The 20,296-nt window shown below is 36.7% G+C and overlaps 1 protein-coding gene across 8 annotated transcripts in view; it reads right to left on the bottom strand.

The window, feature by feature from the left end:
- Positions 1 to 142: 142 nt before the first annotated feature.
- LOC107706030 (LIM domain-binding protein 3-like) overlaps positions 143 to 20,296 on the bottom strand; it is a 48,385-nt gene continuing 28,231 nt past the window's right edge. For 2 of the 8 annotated variants that reach the window (XM_016509585.1, XM_016509586.1), the window contains exons 8-18: positions 19,853 to 19,876; positions 18,247 to 18,413; positions 18,099 to 18,135; positions 8,954 to 9,112; positions 6,550 to 6,606; positions 4,127 to 4,266; positions 3,667 to 4,042; positions 2,115 to 2,295; positions 1,892 to 2,012; positions 1,672 to 1,787; positions 155 to 1,567 (exon numbers count right to left, since the gene is read on the bottom strand). In XM_016509585.1, coding sequence (XP_016365071.1) covers positions 1,478 to 1,567; positions 1,672 to 1,787; positions 1,892 to 2,012; positions 2,115 to 2,295; positions 3,667 to 4,042; positions 4,127 to 4,266; positions 6,550 to 6,606; positions 8,954 to 9,112; positions 18,099 to 18,135; positions 18,247 to 18,413; positions 19,853 to 19,876 — 1,468 coding nt within the window. In that variant the 3' untranslated portion in view covers positions 155 to 1,477. Of the gene's footprint in view, positions 1,568 to 1,671; positions 1,788 to 1,891; positions 2,013 to 2,114; positions 2,296 to 3,666; positions 4,043 to 4,126; positions 4,267 to 6,549; positions 6,607 to 8,953; positions 9,113 to 18,098; positions 18,136 to 18,246; positions 18,414 to 19,852; positions 19,877 to 20,296 lie in introns of all 8 variants that reach the window. The other 6 variants (XM_016509587.1, XM_016509589.1, XM_016509588.1 and 3 more) reach the window with 6 other exon arrangements.

The following is a 20,296-nucleotide window of genomic DNA, read 5'->3' on the forward strand; positions in this document are numbered from 1 at the left end:
AATCTTGTGTAAAAAAGAAGCTAACAATTCATTAAATTTAAGAGAGGCAGTTATGACATGCCAAACCATTGTTAGTAATATTCAAAACAAGCAAACAAAAAAAAGCCAAAATCAAAAGTATAGCCCTAAGAACACGTCAACTGATGTGGTAGGTTACATTAACTTCAATATATGGCAGTGAAAATATATAGATCAAGCACACATTTATAAAGTATGTATAAATAAAAGTTATTTTAAGTGAATTGTGTGGATAAAATGTCAATATCACATAGGAAAACATGAGTGTCTAGAATTACAATCTCAGAATTTAACCATGATGTTCTTTAATAGCCACTAGTCATGAAACAAAAACTTTACTGTAATCTTAAAGTTGTACATCAGAATTGGGTAGCATATACCCACAGAGAAAAAAAAGTCTCAGGTACCCCATTTGTTACATATTAACAATACAACTTGCATCCTGTGTGTGCCTCTTGTCTTGTTAATTAAAGTATTATTAAATAAAAATATTAATCCCTCCTTCTTAGCAAAGAAAACAAGTAAATTATCCATGCAAATTCAGAACAGTACACCATTTGCAAAGATTTTGTAAATATTGAGGTTTTGCGCACAATAAATAACAACAAAAATCAACTATCATAGGTGACAAGGCAAAACATGAATAATTGAAGAAAAGAAAAAAATACTCCTTGAGAGCTAGACATTATTACAGCTAACTATGTCTTGCATACACTGTGAGGGCAACAATTAATAAATTAAAATAAATTCTATTACCTTTTCAGATGCCCTGCTCCCATTCTTAAAATGAGTTGATAAAAATATGACACATAATGCTAATATTGACATCACATATGCATGAATTAGCTCACATGCTTTCCCACACACTAAAAGCACAAATGAACAAGATTAGTAACACATAAAACACTCATTCATTATTGAAAAGACTGCAAAACAACATACAGCCTCAATCTATTTAACATCCTTTTGTGATTGATAAGCAAGTCAGGGATCTATAGGCCTCATTATTGTTCAAGAAAACAAATAGTAATGGAATAAAATCACATTTAAGTTTACTTTAAATTTTAAGGCGTAATAATATGCATAGACTTTTTCAGGCTGTTTCAATCTTCAATATTAATATCTTTCAAATGAAGGTTTTAGTCACTAATATCACAAAAATTGTATGTTGCATAAATTCACCAAACAAAAAAAAAAAAAAGTGAAAATGTTATATCTCTTAAATTCCTTTATCAGACAAACAAGTGCATGTATGCAAATGTATTAGGGTTATAATAAAGACAAAGAAAGACCTAAAAATGTCAAAATGTCTAGTTTCATCCTCTTACTAATATGCTATTTAATATACTGTATGTCTTTTATATTCGTTTTTGTCATTTGGATAGACACTGATGTCTTGCCATAAACCACACATGCAAATGTATTAATTGCGACAGCTTTTGATGCAATGTTGAAGCATCTACACATTGATGGCATGTGCATGCTTCTTGCACAAGGGCTTGTCCTTCTTGGAGTAGAAAGGTTGTCCTTCCAGGTTCACATGGCACACCTGTAAGTCGGGACAGAAATGCATAGAGTCATAATTCAAACTCAGCGCTGAATTATATATAAACCATATGGGCAAGTGCTTTAACAAACTGATTTTGAACCTACTGCACAAACAAAGCAGGTATCATGCCATGTGTGGCCAAGAGCTTCAATAAATTTGTCTCCTGCCTCAACTGGGAAGTCACAGCCATGGCACTTTGTGCTGAAGAGTGCAATATAATCTGGTGACAGAAACATTTCATGAAAATTATAGCAGTCTGGATCTGCATACACCAAACTTGTAAACATACAAATTTGTGTCAGACATAGCTAGTGGCTCCCATACCTTTCTCACAATACGGCTCACCATCCTCCATATGGAAGAGGCTGTTTCCAAAGGGCTTTCCACAAGCTGCACACACAAAGCAAGTGGTGTGCCAGGTCTGCCGCAGTGCATGCATCACTTCCTGTTGAGCAGATGTTGAGCGGATGAACTGTCAGTATCTGTGAAGTGTGTTTACAGTCATGTCTGTGCATGTGTGTACAATGTTAATAGGTTTTCAACATACTCCCATGATCTTGGTGTTGCAGCGGGCACATGTAGGTGCAAAGAACTCTCCATAGCAGTTTTCACAGTAAACATTATTCTGCTCCTCCACAAAGCTGACATCAGCCAGAGACGTGTGGCAATAATGGCAGTTGAACTCCTCTGGATGCCAGGAACGACCCAGTGCCACCAGGAATGGTCCCCTGAGGAGTCAAAAAACACTGATAAAAAAAACTTATAGACAAATTGTTTTGATAGCATAAAAATCTATTATAAGATTATTAAATCATTAAAACTAGGATAATCTAAACAAAGGTGAAATAAACAATATTTCTGTCAGGACCACTATCGTCAAAGATTATTGACAATTAGCATACAGTTTGGATTGGCGGTATGGTTCTGTTCTGGGCAAGAACTCCCTGCGCATCCATGCAGCCTAGCATGGATGAGAGCAGGGAGAGCAGCGATAACCCCCCCAGGGTAAACAGAACAGAACCAACATAAATGTATTGCAGATATCGTTAAAGTTCAATAATGTTATGTACACATTTTAGAATAAGTCTGATTCAAGGGAGAATCAGAAGGCTGAATCCCGACTGACAGAGGAGGAGTTGGGGATGGAGGAGGGTAATTAGCTATTGAGCAATGCGAAAACTGCTGATAATACTGGGGGACCTTATATATGAATGCTTAGATAGGTGTCGTATTCCCATAGGTTGATGGGGATCAGCTGAGAGTCAGCTGATGCAAGCTTGACTAACGTGACCTGCCAGAACTAACGCTACGCTAGATTTCAATATTTAAAAATATGTTACACAAGTTTTTCCACTTCCTCAGCTGTGGTGACATTTTTCAGAAGTTTTTGCTTTTATAGAAAGGAGACAAAAGTGTCTCAAAAAGAGATTGGGATGTAATATGAGATGAATAAAATAAACAAATGTATGAACAAAAAATAAAGGTAAATATCACTTGAAAAGAATATTTTTGTGTCACTTCCATTCACATAAATCACATTAAAAAAAAGTTTAGTCATTACTCCTTAGGGCTTAGAGAATGCTGTAAAATAATTTAAGATTTAATGCCTGCGTCTGTGATGAAGGTAAGAAAAAATCTATAAATAAAATGCATTTTTATTTTAGTATTATTTATACACTATTATTGTATTTATAAATATATTGAATTAGCTTGTATTTTTCAAATTTCACTTTTATTTTATTTTAAGTTTTAGTTTTGAGCTCTAGTTTGAATACTTTTAGTACTTCAACTTAAACTAATTTATGTTTAAGTTTTTCATCTAATATTTATTTAATTTGATTTCAGCTTTATTTCAATTAATGAAAATGTTTTTTAACAGTTTTAATTACACAGTTTTAAAAGTAGTACAATGAAGGCATGGTACAACAACAACAACAACAAAAAACCCTGAAATCTGCTTTAAAAAAAAAAAAAAAAATCAACCTCTGGGACATGAAAGTGCCCAAAGTTGGAAGGTATGGGAAGTTGAATAAAAACACATATATTACAAGAGCTCTTGTGATTTAAGATGGGTGAACATTGCACAAGTGTTATCATACCTGATGATGCTGTTGCAGGCTCCACACAGAGGTGTTCTGTTGCTGGCTGCAAACCGCTCTGCCCTCTGAGCAACTCCACGAGCCACTGGTGGGAAGGGGGCGGGGTTGAATGCAGGGCTGGGTGCAGCAGGAGCAGGAGCGGGAACAGGAACGGAAGCAGGGACGGGGTTGGGGATGTAGGGCGGTGGTGGTGGGGCCGCCTGGGGAAGAGGCTGCACTCTGACGTTTGTGGAGGTGGTGGTGGGTTTGCTAGGGTCAAATTTATGGGCAAAGTTCTCGTCAGTAACCCAAGGAGGCCTGTTGGAAGAAGACACTGGAGCTGCGGCAGGAGCAGGTGGAGGTGGAGCAGGCTTGTGAACCATTGGAGGAGCTGGTGCTAAAAGATGCCCATGAATTAGTATTGCATACAAAGATGGACACACACATACACTGAATTATTTCACGTATGTGCAATGGCTACCTGGGGCAGCTGAGTAGGCTGCAGGCATAATGGTGGCAGTGCTGACCACTTTAGGTGAAGGTGCACCTACGGGGATCTGGATGGAGCTGTGCTGCATGGGTGGTGGTGGCTGCTGCATAGGTGGGAGCTGGGAGTAAGAACTACAGAAGAACAGACCAGAAACTCAGTAACATTTCAGTTTAAATGAGAAGCTACTCCGCCTTCCTGCTTTTCCAAACTACTTCAACTTTTCCTGATCAATCTAAAACATTACACTTTTGGCAGATGCTTTTATCTAAAGCCACTGCATTTAAGATATACATTTTTGTATTCCCTGGCAATCAAACCGATGACTTGTTCATCTGTTTGAGCTGAAGGTATCGGGCCGCTGCTGGTCAAATGGGTGGATTGAATACAGGAATACAGGATTGTATTGTTGTGCCCCCTCCCTCAAATATTATGGAAGTAAAAAACAAAACAAACAAAAAACACCTACTATAGGGGTCAAAATAGAACTTTAATAAAATATAAAAGTAAATAAATAAATAAATTGTAATTAAATTGTATTATTTACAAATTACAATTGTAACTCTAGACAGTTATGGCTATGATTTTATTAATACAGTTGTCTGATTGATTTTATAGTCTCAAGCATTCAGAAATCACGCAAAAGAAAATTAAGCAGTTTTACGATAAAACCATGGTTAATTTTTGTAAGGGTTGTGATGTCCACGTTTTTTTGTTTTTTTTTGAAGAAATGATTGAGGCTGTGTCATCTATAGCAAAAAGGTGGCCAAAAATCTAAGATTAAGTGGATATTTGAATTAAATGTTTGGTCAATAGCCTATTTGATCGTCCTGTATATAACAGCAGCAATTACCAGTTCTTTGGCTCCCTTTGCAGGCATTTGTAATAACATGTAATATACATAAATTGTTTATTCTGTATTACATTATGTATTTTAACAGTGTTATTCAATGAGACCATATAATTATTAATTAGCCAATCATTATTGCCTCATTGTTTTTATATAATGCATTTTAAGTCATTTTAAAGGCTGTTGTTGGCTTAGGTCTGTTTATATAAGCCTAACCACAAAAAATATATATATTACCTTAATACTTCTTTGTAAATTATTATTTGAAGTAACAAAACCATGCCTAATTTTCGTAAGGGAACATGGAAACTAAAAGAATATTAGATGCGTTGGTGGTGGTGAAATTATTACGACATTAAAACACGTTATTAACGTCAACAGCCAAAAAAATGTCAAAGGATTATGAATGTACCTGAAAGTGATGCACTGGCTTCGTTTTCATCTTTTTTTCTTTTTTTTTCCCTTTTCTTTTTCTTTTCTCGGCGCCGGATTGCTGATGTCTTTTCACTGGCATAGTTGTCATCATTGATCATTTGCATTCAGCCGCAAACATGAGGTGCGAGCGTTTTTTTTTGTGCAATTTTTTGAGCAACTGAGATGGTGCCCCCCTGGGAGTTGGTGCCCTACGCAAACTGTGTACTCTGCGTATAGGGAGTGGCGGTACTGAAAGGTATACATTACTAATTATAATTGTAATGTATTAATTACATTATTGATGTTTTATAAAGAGCTGCTACACATTTGACAAGACTTAACCCATTGATGCCCATATTTTGCCCATGTAACTGCATTTTAAGTTTTAAATATGTGGTATATATCTCTATACAGAAATTCACAAAGAAACGTGTACAAAAATAATAAAGTGTTTTGCACATCTTCCACTATAAAGTTGCAAGTGTAAACATGCAGAAAGGGCAACAAGAATTAAACACCACATGGCACATTATCCAGTAAGTTGTCATAAGCTTTTCCTAAGGTTGTCTATTTTTACAGTATGTCAGCTTTTTTTTTTTATAAAACATCTATAGTCTACAAATAGAAAAAGTGATATTTCCTTTGGTGACTTTAGTTGTCCACAGGCTTAAATGGGTTACTGACTCAAAGTTTGGATGCACATTCAGTTCTCATAGACTTTACTGCTAATATTATCCAAGGATGTCTGACCACATAATCTATCACATACACATTTGAAGATGTCTTACCTTAAATCCCTTCATTACAATTTTAATGCAAGAATTATTGTTATTTTAACAAAGCAGCGCACAAGGAAAAGACAGTCTAGTACCAACAACAAGTGTTAGAAGAGAGAGCCTCCGTTGATTTGAGCAAAATGACCAGGTTACACAAACCCTTTCCATTTATATACATAAAGACACATATTCAAGGATGGTTATAACATGAAGTTAAAAGAACAATACCCCAAGCATAAGTATTATCCCTTGGGTAAATTGGCTAAAAGAAGCAGTAAAGGAGAAAAGATGTGTTATGGCACATTTGACAGGCCACACTGACACTGGGAGGGAGAAAACACATTGTGTTTGAATACAGAGCAGGACCACAGCAGTACCTGGACATGGAGGTTTTGTACTGGGAACTGTAACCCATAGAGGTCTGCAAGTTGAAGCTATAATGTAATAAAGACAAAAATGGTGGACAGTCAAACGTATCATGCCTAGATTGAACCAGAGAGAGGACATGTGCACTCATATCTGTACGACTGCCAAACTCATCCAAATATGGTCTATAAAAAAATACAAACAGGATCAGATATTTTGGTTTTCCAAATCAAAATACATCTGGAAATTAACTGAATATACAGTAACTCTTTAAAGAACTAGTCATATGTATTCTGTTCGTTTTGTCTGAATACAACAACAGTACACTATCAGTACTGTACAATATGAGTGAACATGGCAACAAACAGACCATGAACAAATCATCTTACCAACATAAAGACATGCAGACACACACAAAACAGAAAACAAACATATGCGTTCAAATCAAAGACCCACCATGTACCAACAACTGCATTTCAATAGCCAGTAAAAAAAAGACTTAATTTAACACAAGATTCATATATTTCATATAACGGAGTCACCTGCTGACCCAATCACTTCCTGTAGTAGGAGACAAATGAAAGATAGTCAACTAAATCTGAATGAATAAAAATACGACTGTGGTTTCTAATAAGTACATGGAAACTTGGTTATTTATATAATTATTTGTATAAATAAGAAGTTCACTCCAGTCTGGATGCAATAAACTTAACAGACTGCTGTGTCAATGTAAGCAATGGATACATGCAAAGAGTTTCTGCCATGTCTCAAAAACAAACTTACTTAAGAAACATGAGAATGGGTTGATATATGCCCTTGGGATATGTGTTTCAATGCCCAGATATGAAAACTCACACTTGGGTCTCAAAAATTGACTTGGTATAAAAGATAAAATGAAATAATACATATTAAATAAGAACATTTACATATAAGAAATTGAAAGAGATTTATTAAAATAAGGCTAACTTTGAGATCTGAGACTTGACTGGGACTGTTAGAGACTTGAGGGTCACATAACAGCATCAGGTGTAGTAGTACTGACACAGTACCTCATTAAAAGAAAAAAACCATGTCAGGAAAATTAATGCTCAACCCCCAGAGGAAATGTATTAAGTCACTTTATATCTGGTTTCATAAACACCCGTTCCTGCTGTTATTGTTAGAGTAACACAAGAACATGGTACATATAAGTGCTTATGGTGATCTTAAGCTTAAAAAGTAGTTCATGGATGTCTTGGGAGGTTTTTATTTGTGTCAAGTCCTGGTGTTGAACAATGTGATGATAAAGAGACGCCACTCATAAAAGCAGAAGGCCACAACAGACAGCCATCCTGGCAATGACGACATGTATTCAATCAAACATGAGTTTCTAGTTTCCTTTGGGGGAAGAGTATTAGTGGTAATAAGCTGTAGCAAATGAAGCAGCAGCTGCAACAAGAAATTGGGTTAAGACAAAGAAGATCATATTAGAGGATTAAAGTCATTGATTATAACATTAATAGGATTGGAGGATTGGCTTTGCTTTGAATCTTCAGGATCAATGAAATCTCTTTGTTATAACAATCTCTCTTGTCCTACAATCTCTCAAATATTAGGTTCAAATCTAATAGAAATAGTTAATTTTCTACAACATCTATCACGTGTCTCCACTAATAGAAGTTAATTAAAATTGAAATAACTCACTACTATGTCCTACACACAGCCAAACAAATGACCTGTAAGTAATCAAATTTTAAACCGTGTTCTTTAAAAAAATTTTTTTTAAAAAGAAGTAAAATTAGGAATAAATAACCCAAACAAACCAACAATAAAAAAACAGCAATAACAACTTAAATAACATAAAATAACACCATGAAAGTTTGAGGTCGGTAGGATTTTTAAATGTTTTTGAAAGAAGTCTCTTATGCTCAACAAGGCTGCATTTATTTGATCAAAAACACAGTAAAACAGTAATATTGTGAAATATTATTACAATTTAAAATAACTGTTTCCAATTTGAATATATTTTAAAATGTAATTTACTCCTGTGTTGGTAAAGCCGAATTTACAGCAACCATTACTCCAGTCTTCAGAGTCACATGATCCTTCAGAAATCCTTCTCATATGTTGATTTGTTGCTGAAGAAACATTTATATATAATCAATGTTGAAAACATTGGAAACAAATGTGTTTTCCCAGGATACCTTTAAATAGAATATCTTTTTTTTCTACATTATAAAAGTCTTTACTGTCACTTTTGGTCGATTTAATGCATCCTTGCTGAGTAAAAGAATTTCTTTCTTTCTTTCAAAAAAACAAAAATCTTACTAATTCCAATCTTTTGCCAGGCATATACATATACACACATACCAATGGGGAATACAATAAACCAAGTAAAGGTAAAGCAAGCACAAAATGCAACACATGCAACTTTACCTGGTTACCATGGTTTGCTCAGGATTCTGCTCCGCATCAGGCTCGGGTGCCTGATTGGCTATCTGCGTCTCCGAAAGGAGCTCATTGGGCGAAGCAGCGATAGTAGGCGGACAGACAGGTGCAATACTGGTGGAAACTGGAGCATGCTCAGCAGGAGTACTAGATACAAGGTTAGGTTGCAGTGATATCAGAAACTGATGTCAAGCTGAAGCCATAAATACAGACAGCAGCCGTATTTCAGGCCATGTATGTATCTATGCCTTAATTGAAGTTAAATTGTTACAAGTCGCTGTTTCATTCTCATGCTTACAACATTTCTGAGCACAATGCAAGGATGTCCATCATGGGGGGAAGGAAATGTTAATTGCTTTCTTCTCATTTGACTACTCATTAAACATATCCATTTTGTCATTGAAGGATTGTAAAAACTGTAACATAAAAGACTATGAACTATTGAACTGGTATGAGTCACCGCTTGAGCTGTGAAGGAAGACCGGGCTGTATTTTTACTCTGAAAGCAGTGGTGTCTCGGCAGCTGAGACAACTGTAAGTGCTATTCTAGCATGAATTAAATGAATCCAGACATAAGGGCTACAATCAATCGCGTGCTCAATCAGTGGCAATGAACTGCATATGGCAGGACCTCAGTGACGCAGGGTATAAAGGTTACGTAAACCCTCTTAGTGTGTCCATAAAACACAATTCTGTGGTTAGAGAGCAATAGATTAGTGTTAAATAATACTCCCCTGTGATCCAAGCAAAGAAAAGTGCATTATTCACAAATTGACATTTCTTTCATTTGAATCATTTGGCATCCCCTGTACATAATCAAACACAATCAAATGATGAAAATAGATTGGTGTTGGAGCCACCCAGGCAGGAGAGAGAAGATAAAAGGCAGGCACCTAGCAGCATTAGGCCTGGTGGTGGACCGATGGCTGACCCCCTTCACACACTCCGCAACCATTCTTCCTGACCATCTCTCTCTCTTCCTGACTCATTTTATGTAGAAAAAGCCCACAGGGAGGAGTGAGGTAAAAGATGAAATAAAGAGAATATTTAAAGCTGAAGTGTCTCATTATTTTACTTTATTTATCCCATGTTAATATGAAGAAACACCTATAAGTGAAGTTAACTTTTTGTTGGTTTTCCTGTTGATTAACCCTATGTTTACGACCAATCCAACGCAGCAACATTGGCCTAACCAATCCGGTTTCATGAGAAAATGCAACTATTTTACAAAGGAGTGATTTCATACAGAAATGTATGATTTTTAGATTGGTATCTGTTTGTCCGACCAATAAAAAATTGGGGGAAATTCTGGAAATCTATATAAAAACAGTTCTGTTTGCAATTCCAATTTGTGATGTTACTCGCTCAGAAATTACACGCTTCAGCTTTAATGTCATTCTGTGGATCATATTGAGTTATGGTGATGGAACAGAGAGAAAGGTCTGTAAATGTTGGTTGCAGACATTAATGAAGCCTTCATGAAGATTTAAACACTTTCTGTGGTGAACTTGTATGCATATTGAATCCCTCTCTGTTATTTGTATAATGTAAGAAGAGCATGTGTGTGTATTGGAGGGGCTTTGGGAAAGGTGTGTGGTGCCAGAAAGCATACACAGACATTAGCATTTATTGCAAGCTGTGAGAGACTGAAATTAGAGAGCGTCTACAAACAAACAAAAATTATAACTTAAGAAATTATGTTTACATCACTGATTACGTGACTCTTTAGTCTCTCTCACACACACACACATACACAAACATTAAATAGGTCATAATGTCCTGAACACTGTATTCATCAACTGGCTATGCTGCCAAACTGTGGCACTTTTAGTTATATTAGCAAAATCTTGAATCTCAGCACAGATTCAGAGAACAATGAAATACAGATCACAGAAGCAGACAATGCCGTCAGAAAGAGGGGTTGTTATTGAAACTAAACTACTTGCAAATGTGTGTCGCTAATTTATGGAAGAGGACCAGAGAGCAAAGAGAGTCAAGACAGGCAGAGGGTAATTCAGACAATACTGCAGTGCCACCTGCTGGCATTATACGCTTGACACATAGTTTGGACATAGGGAAAGTGTGTTCTCATCCTAAAGCGGGTTAGTGCAACACAGTCTCATGAAAAGCAGCCTAACATGTAGACTATCACTGTTCCTCTCTTTACATGCACATTAGCAAACGAAATTGGCATAGTAGAGGGTTGCAAAGAAAAACTGAATGAATACTGAATGGAATATGAAATATTCATGCAATAATAACAACCACACACAAGAGACATTGTAGGGACTGTAATGCTTTGAATGTTGAATAGGCTCAGTTTTCCAACCCATGCAGTATTAAGTATTAAGCATTTGTTTCCAAACAATGTATAACTGTTTTGAGGAAAATATCATGTCCCCTTGTTAAAGGGATAGTTCACCCATAAATGAAAATTCTGTCATTAATTACTCACCCTCATGTCGTTTCAAACCCGTAAGACCTCCGTTCATCTTCGGAACACAAATTAAGATAATTTTGATGGAATCTGAGAGCTGTCTGACCCTGCATAGACAGCAATGCAACTGAAATGTTCCCAGGTCCAGAAACACAGCAAGAAGATTGGTAAAATAATCCATGTGACATCAGGGGTTCAACCGTAATTTTACGAAGCTACAAGAATACTTTTTGTGACTTGGGAACATTTCAGTTGTATTGCTGTCTATGCAGGGTCAGACAGCTCAGATTCCATCAAAATTATCTTAATTTGTGTTCCGAAGATGAACAGAGGTCTTACGGGTTTAGAACGACACGAGGGTGAGTAATTAATGACAGAATTTTCTGAGTGAACTAACCCTTTAAAGAGTGAAATACTGAAGAAACCGCAGCTGCAGTCTGTGCCCTATTTTCAGCCCCAAGAGAGACAAAAGAAATGCTCTGTGTTGGCATTTCTCTTTCTCAAAGAAGTAGATCTGATCAGTGGACAGACGAGGAAATACCCGGTTGATCCACTATTTTCCTCTGTGCGCTAAATCAAAGCAAAACCGCCAAGGCCTGTGTGTACATTTAGCTTAAACTGGCATATGGCATATTGATGAGGGTTCAGACGTACCCGGGTGCTACTTTTCCCTTCAACGTCATCTCAGGGAGGTGAACAGGCAGAAAGGGCTCACACGCCAGCGCCGTGGCTCAACGCCTGTCAGCCACAGCCAGATAACCAGCCGTGAAACACGCGGGCAGAACAGGCTAATGGAAACTCTTTGATTCCCACTGGAGCATCGGATCAAAACACAGCTCCGAAATCTTTACCGGGAATCATTGTCGTCAAGTGTTCGGCTTGCAGCAGCAGCCTCTTATTTGTTTGTCAAAAGCAGAACAGCAGCTGCTGAGGAATCCGAAAGGTTGAAACTGGGAAGAAAATTCTTCAGATACTTACAAATACCACAACAAAGTCATTGATACTACACATTATTACACCAAACACTATGTAAAAGGGATTTTTTTATTTACTCCCTCTCAAGTCATTCCAAAACTGTAGTTCACAGTCAAGCTCCAAAAACAAAAAAAAATTAGAAGAACTCTAAAATTTCTGTAGTTATTCAAATAAAATGTTCAAACCTGTCCTTTTCAACTGTGAAATTCAATCTCGTTTTCATTAATACTTTTTGAGAATCGCTTACTGTTCCAAGCAATTACTGTAGGTCAAAATTAGTATGACGCATCAACATACCAGTTTTAAATGTGATTTAATTTTCTTTGAAAGATATCATATAACTTCAGAAGACTTGAAATATGACACTCATATGGATGACTTTAATGTGGTTATTTTTGTTCTTTTTGAAGTTTGATAGCCCTTAGTCACTATATAGTTCTTGTATGAAAAAGAACAGAAAATAAAATCTTCAGAATGTTTCTATGTGTTTTATGATGCCAAATAAAATCATACAGGTTTGTAATGACAAAAAGGTGAATATGTTTCTTTAAAAACTCATGCCTTCCATATGTGACTTCACTGTATGGATGTATTTAACCTTTGGGCTTAAAATGTGAATGTGACACATTATGGCATATTTTAAGGAATTCACAATTTGTGCACATTCACATACTGTACAAACATAGCAGGCGTTGGAACCTGAATGCTATTACCCTTCTCAGGTGCACATAATAATGACCAGGGGCAAGGGGAAAGGGAGAATATGGTCTTGTGGAGGTATATAAATGAAAGGAGGGAAGGAAGAAAGAGTGATTGAGCACCTTGGGTTTGAGCAAGCTGTCCCGTCTGTTCGGCCCTACCTCTCCACTCCATCATTGGAGTGGACAGATCCCGACCACTACAGAGAAAAGAAGGAGAGAGGAACACCTACAAGACCAAAATATAAAGGATTTGTACAGGATAGTCCAGTGGGCTGCATACAGGGTCCTAAATCACTCGTCAAGAGCAGGCAAAAACTTCATAAAGAACTGCAACATAGGTGATGCTAGATGTCACATTTTCAGGGCAGGATTATTTTTGACAGTCAATTTTAGCTATTGCATATTTCCACCATTATTGCATGGAAAAATAAAGGTACCGTTGATCGAACACATACTGTCACACTACATGGGGTAAGTTGTCACAATGCAACCTGCCATTAAACAACCTGTTATAGGCCTTTTTAGCTACATTTAAAAGTAAACCAATTATAAAACACAAAATGATTCATAAAAAACACTGCAAGAGAAAGGACACACTTGTGTAATTGAAATTGGCAGGTTAGCTGATTACTGAATTACTCTAATACAGTCTTTTTGACAACTTGCATGTGTGACAACTAGCCCCGGTTTATCCAACAGCAGGGGTTTTCAAACTGTGGGTCGTGACCCACTTGTGGGTCACAGAGTGGGACAAGGTGGGTCGCACAAAGTCACTTGGCTGCAGCTAAATTTGAGTTTCAATGACACACCCGTAAGACCTTCGTTCATCTTCGGAACACAAATTAAGATATTTTTGATGGAATCTGAGAGCTTGTTTCTGGACTTGGGAACATTTCAGTTGTATTGCTGTCTATGCAGGGTCAGACAGCTCAGATTCCATCAAAATTATCTTAATTTGTGTTCCGAAGATGAACGAAGGTCTTACGGGTTTGAAACGACATGAGGGTGAGTAATTAATGACAGAATTTTCATTTTTGGGTGAACTAACCCTTTAAAGAAATCTAACATGAAATAGCCTACAGGAATGAAGACTGGGTAGCGAGTTATGGAAAAGACTTGGGTGTGTTTCTTTGAATGCTTTTAAAAAATGCCCATTTGGCTTCATCTATCTATGTACAATCATGCATGACAGAAAACAACCTTTACAATGATGGGTTAAAAACACTAATCCTTTAATATTCTATAATATTTAATATTATGACAAGAATTCTGGAGAGGCTTTTTAACAAGGGTAGAGACTATCTATTACTAAATAAATACATTAGTGGAAAAGGTTGTTTAATGCTAAAGCAGTAATTCACACTGAATGATTGCAACAACATAAGAACACAACAATGAGCATTCAACAGATTCATACAGAGCTACCTGGACCACATCTGGCACTACAGACAAGATAACAGCATGGTGGAAAAGAGACATTTGTCACAAAACACCAAAATCACTGTTTTGTGACCAACTGAAAGTACTATAAACTTAAATAACTTAAAAAGTACCATAATATAATAAAATAATAAATAATAAAATACTAATAATATAAAAAAACTTTGAAATTGAAAGACTAAAATTACTAAACTAAAACTGAAATAAAAATAATTTAAAGCTAAATAGAAAAACTAATAAAAATAACAAAATTACTCAAATGTAAACTAAAAATAAAATCAATATATAATAATAACACTGCAATAACACTGTTATAAAATAACACTGCAATTAGAACCAAAAAATAAAAAAGCAATACCAATAAAGTGCCAACTTGATAAGACCTACTGAAAACAAAATTCTTGTCGGAATGAGCAAAACAAACATACAACTTAACGGACAGCAGGAAACAGCACTGCAGTGATGTGCAACGAAATAATTGTTTTGTTTCAGTCAAATGAGAAGTGTCTGATGAAAAGTTGGAGATTGAAAATATGAAGAAAATGACAGCATAACATACAAAAGAGCTGACCGATGCAACATTATGTCAACCTAGCATGACGTTTTCAGATGTACATGAAGGCAGAGATCTGAATAAATATGACAAGAATGAAGAGTGAGGGAGGGGCCAGCCACCCAGGGCCACAAGCACTCCAGTGCAGTCACACAGTCTTCCCAGCATGCACTGCATGCAAGTGGGAGGCTCACAAGTGACGTAAACCAGTAGTGAGATGGTATGAGAGAAGGACACAGTTAGCAGAGGCATAATTCTATACTATTAATAAAAATCTAGCGGAAACCAGCCCAAAGCAGAGCTAACACCATTTCCCTATGTGACAACCAGACAGGCAGAATTACCTGGAGGAAAAGTCCTGGTTTATTGACTCTCTCTACTCACAGACATTGACTTCCATCTTGCTCAACTGCTTGAAGTTCTGACGGCTTCACACGCCTTCGCTCATCCTCTGGACACAGAGCTTGACCCTTCAGCAACCACTCATCTAGCTAAAGGTTATTACTCTTCCTACGCAAATAAACTTTACACTCCCTGGATTTTCTCAAAGTAAAACCATTAGATTCTAAAATAGTGATCTGTCAACATTTTTCCAGTCTCATCCCAGATCAGTGCCATATGCAAAGCTCTGTGATAGTTAGACAACTGACTGACAGATCAACATCCTTATCGCATGAAACCCCTAGGCAGTCTAATTTATAACCACAGGCTTAAGAAAGAAATGTCTGACAAGTTCAATGAAAAAAAAAATCTTCAAAGGGATAATAATGTTGGTGATTTGAAGTTTGGTCTAAAGCTAAATCTTTTACTGTCTGTCAGGATTTACTTTTCAACAGATAAGAAATGACTTCTGGAATAAAATTGACTGCATATGCAAGCGATTTCAACATTTGCTAACCTTTTTAACAAACCTGCCCTTGCGTAATCACTGAAATGCTATCACAGTATCAAAGGGTTAGATTCTAAGATCTACACAGAAAAAGGTAAAATAACAAATTACCTAATTCAGTGGTTCTCAACTTTATTGACTCTTCAAGGCACCCCATTGTCCAACATACTGGTAAGATATTTCCTCTGGTATTTCTGCCTTAATTATGACAACACTGCTTGCTTTCAAAAAAAATTTAATAAATGTTTTAAAATATAAATAATTACTTTTTTAATCATTTTGTGATTCTAGAAGATTCAATGTGTTCTGTTTCTGTATGTTGTTCAAAAAGTTGTTATTGAGGGGATATATAGATCTATATAGATATAGATATTCCAATAAATTGATTGCTTAAAATGCTCAACTTTATTTAAAAATAGTTTAAAATAATTTAAATAAATACTTTTAAGCAACCCTGTGCCCCTGGATGTTTGCCCAGACCTCGGCCCCCTTGTTGAGAACCACTGATCTAATCTAAAAAGCAGAGTGGTTTATTTGTGAATTTATGGCCAAGAATAAAATGGGAATGATTACTTCCAGCCTTGCTATATATCTAAAGATTAATATTAAGACCATTATTTAATATAAAGTTCATTTCCTTTCTGTAGACATAAATCTTTTGAACCCATGCAGACTTTCACACCCAAACAAATCCCAGTGCCAAAAAGCCTTTCCACATGATTAGTTCATCACATTTCTTTTATTTGATGGATTTGAAAGACTTGCACAGATGCAGTGATGTTCTCAACAACCATCAATATGTAAACACACAATCCAATACGGGAGAGAATTTAAATGGCGGCGACACTCTCATGAACAATTCCAAAATCTATACTATAGAGTGAACAACTACATAACTGACATTCATCTTCATTCTTTCTGCTTTCCTCCGCTTTGACCTTCCTGTTACAGCAGTACTGCAGTCTGTCTATGCCACCTGTCTAGCTCTCTCTATCTTGGGGTGCTTTACTGAGGCACATTAAGTATTTGTGCCGACAGGCCATGGTGCCAGTTTTTCAGTTTAGCAAAACGAGGGCCTTTGGCTTCAGATTCAAACCTTTCCCTGTAACATCAATACAACACAAAAGGGGAAGGAAAAAAAAGAGAAAAGAGAGGTTGGAGAAATGGGTTAGGGAATATGGCATTCACTCCCCTGCCCAAGATGTGTAAGTGTATACAAATATGCATGGCTGCCTTGAGGTCAAATGTTCTAGTACCCACTAAATGTTTCACATTCAACTAAATGCCAGAGGTCACATTCTGCATGTATTGTGTCAGCTATGTAATGACAGTGTGAGATAAATGAGAGCTAATGATATATGAAATATAAAGCTTGATGTAAATACCACAGACCAGGGGTGTAAAGTACAGCATTTGAGTAACTGTAAGTCATTACTAATGTAGTAATAACATTAATAAGTAGTAATTTCTGAATTTTAGGAATTTGTACTTAATTCTAAAATTATATATTTTACGCTTTATAAATAATTTAGAGAAGATCTTCACATCTCAAAATGCATATCATAACTTTAATAATTGTAATCATGAATGCCCTTCCACCTTGTTTCTCAGTTACAGTTTTATTTTTACTACACTATGTAGTAAAAATGTTTGTTGCCCTTTTGGCGTGGATTACTTTTCTAGGTTGATGAACTTCTGGTTTTGCAATATGTAAATTCTGTATGTTTGTTCAAGGGTTTTATGGATAGTAATGTCAAAACCCTTCCTGTCAAGTAACCAGGTTTTTATGTTGTTATTTTTTATGCAAGCATTTTGTAATGCAACGTCTAATTCTAAATGTTTACTTCTTTTTACAATTAAGTACAACTAAATGTGAAAACTCTGGTACTTTCAACTGTAGTAAGTAATTGTAAACAAAAAATACAAATTCTCTGTACTACACCCCTGATGCAGACTACTATGAATACATCCAAGCTGTACTATGCATCTAATGAGTGCGGATCAAGTTCAGCACAGAGAGTGGTGTCTGATTATGGGGGTCTGTGGGTCGATCAGCCTTTCAAATTTTAAGAGGCAGAGGGCTGGATTTCAGCACAGGTCAAGTAGGTGGCCACCAGATCCTGCTACTAGATGCCTACCTTGACCTTCTCAGAGCTTCCTCATCAGGGTCTTGCACTGCAGAGGAGAAGAGAAAAGACAAAGAGAGAACATGTCAGACTCTACACTCTAAGTCAAAATCTATATCAAAACAAAAGCAAATGGACAAAAACATGCAGGCAGACTTACTGTATTCAGTTCCAGTAATGTGGGCGAGGACACGGAAGGACTTGGACTGCAGCTGGGCGGCTCTTTTGGCCCAATCAGCCGGCTCCAGTTCATTGGTTTCACTGGGGATGACGGCCTGATACACTGGGGAAGCACTGTCTATAACACGGTCTTTAAGTGGCAGATTACTGCAACCACAGAAAGAGCCGGTCGCGTGAAAACACACACTTTCCTATCAGCATGATCGGAATGTTAGCAAAGGTATTTTCATGTTTAACGACATAAAAAGCATTTTTGAGGTCTTAAAGGGTTAGTTCACCCAAAAAAGAAAATTCTGTCATTAATTACTCACCTTCGTGTTGTTCCAAACCCGTAAGACCTTCGTTCATCTTCGGAACACAATTTAAGATATTTTTGATGAAATCTGAGGGCTCTCTGACCCTCCCATAGACAGCAAGGTAACTACCACGTTCAAGGTCCAGAAAAGTACCAGGATGATCGACAAAGTAGTCCATGTGACATCAGTGGTTCAACTGTAAAGTTACGAAGCTACGAGAATACTTTTTTGCACAAAGAAAACAAAAATAACGACTTTATTCTTTCTTTTTTGTTATTTTTGTTTTCTTTGCACAAAAAAGTATTCTTTTGTATAACTTTACAGTTGAACCACTGATGTCACATGGACTACTTTGTCGATCATCCTGGTACTTTTCTGGACCTTGAACGTGGTAGTTACCTTGCTGTCTATGGGAGGGTCAGAGAGCCCTCAAATTTCATCAAAAATATCTTAAATTGTGTTCCGAAGATGAACGAAGGTCTTACGGGTTTGGAACAACACGAGGGTGAGTAATTAATGTCAGAATTTTCATTTTTGGGTGAACTAACCCTTTAAAACTCCATAGATAATGAACTGGGATGTAAATGCATCCATTTGAACCAATTTACTGCCATTATCACTAATTTACAGTGTATAGCCTAACATATGTTTGTTAACACTGATTATTTTACATAAATCAATGAGTATTATGCAGCATATTTCATATAAGTGCTATAAAACAGAAAAGCATGGGCATTGTGGCTAGAAGCTTGCGTATCACTACCAAATACAGTATGACAGCATATCTTAGACACATTATATCTCTTACCCAGAAGAATGACAGAGCAGAGCATTCAGAAATCTGTTTGTTGACATCTAAAACTCAATCGCTGACTGATTTTCTGTTTCCACATTAGCAGACCCTCCTGCTGTAAACCTCAGCATTTAAACACGTTTCCACCAAACACTCATAAAATCACCTAGCAGCAATATTAAGCGTTTCAGAATAAAATTTGAAAGGGAAGTTAAAGGCGAAGTCTGAGAGAAGTAAAAAGAGGAGTAGTATGTGAGGTCATCGTTGCATTCAGATAAATAAAAAGACAAGATAACAACTATTTCAAAAGTCACTAGACAGTCTCGGCTCATGAAAACCAGGTGCATTTCAGAACTCCAGATGCTCAAGATCAATCAAAGGGAGGTTAGAGGGTGAGATGAGAGAGAAATGCATATTATGGTGATCAGGCATGCGATGTGGAAGGGAAGAGACGAAAAGAGACTGCTCATATCAAACAGACTGTTCAGGCTACTTACGATAGCGGAGAGTCAGTTTCATTGCTGCCAGGCAGGGCCATTGAGATTGGACACAGGTAGGGCGGGGACAGGGTACGTGATGTACAGTGTGATGGATAGATGAAGTGATGGATGGTTGGGAATGGAGTGAGAGAGGGAAAATTAGATAAAGCTATGTTATGCATTAGAGAGTGGCTTCTGACACGAGACCGAAAGCCTGAGCTCTCATTTTCATGATTTCAAACCATATAAAAACCACAGGACATCAGAATACTGGCACCAACAAACAATACAAATATGTAGATCACTGCTAAAACACATGGATATACAGGAGAAAAAGTGCAAAAATACACAACTCACACTAGTACAGATTACCAAGTCAGACTATCAAAACACACAATGCCATTCAAAAGTCTGGAGTCGGTTAGAATTTTTTATGTTTTTGAAAAAAGTCTCTTATGCTCA

The sequence above is a fragment of the Sinocyclocheilus rhinocerous genome, unplaced genomic scaffold, assembly GCF_001515625.1.
Source record: "Sinocyclocheilus rhinocerous isolate Xijiao unplaced genomic scaffold, SAMN03320098_v1.1 scaffold3034, whole genome shotgun sequence".
Taxonomy (NCBI): domain Eukaryota; kingdom Metazoa; phylum Chordata; class Actinopteri; order Cypriniformes; family Cyprinidae; genus Sinocyclocheilus; species Sinocyclocheilus rhinocerous.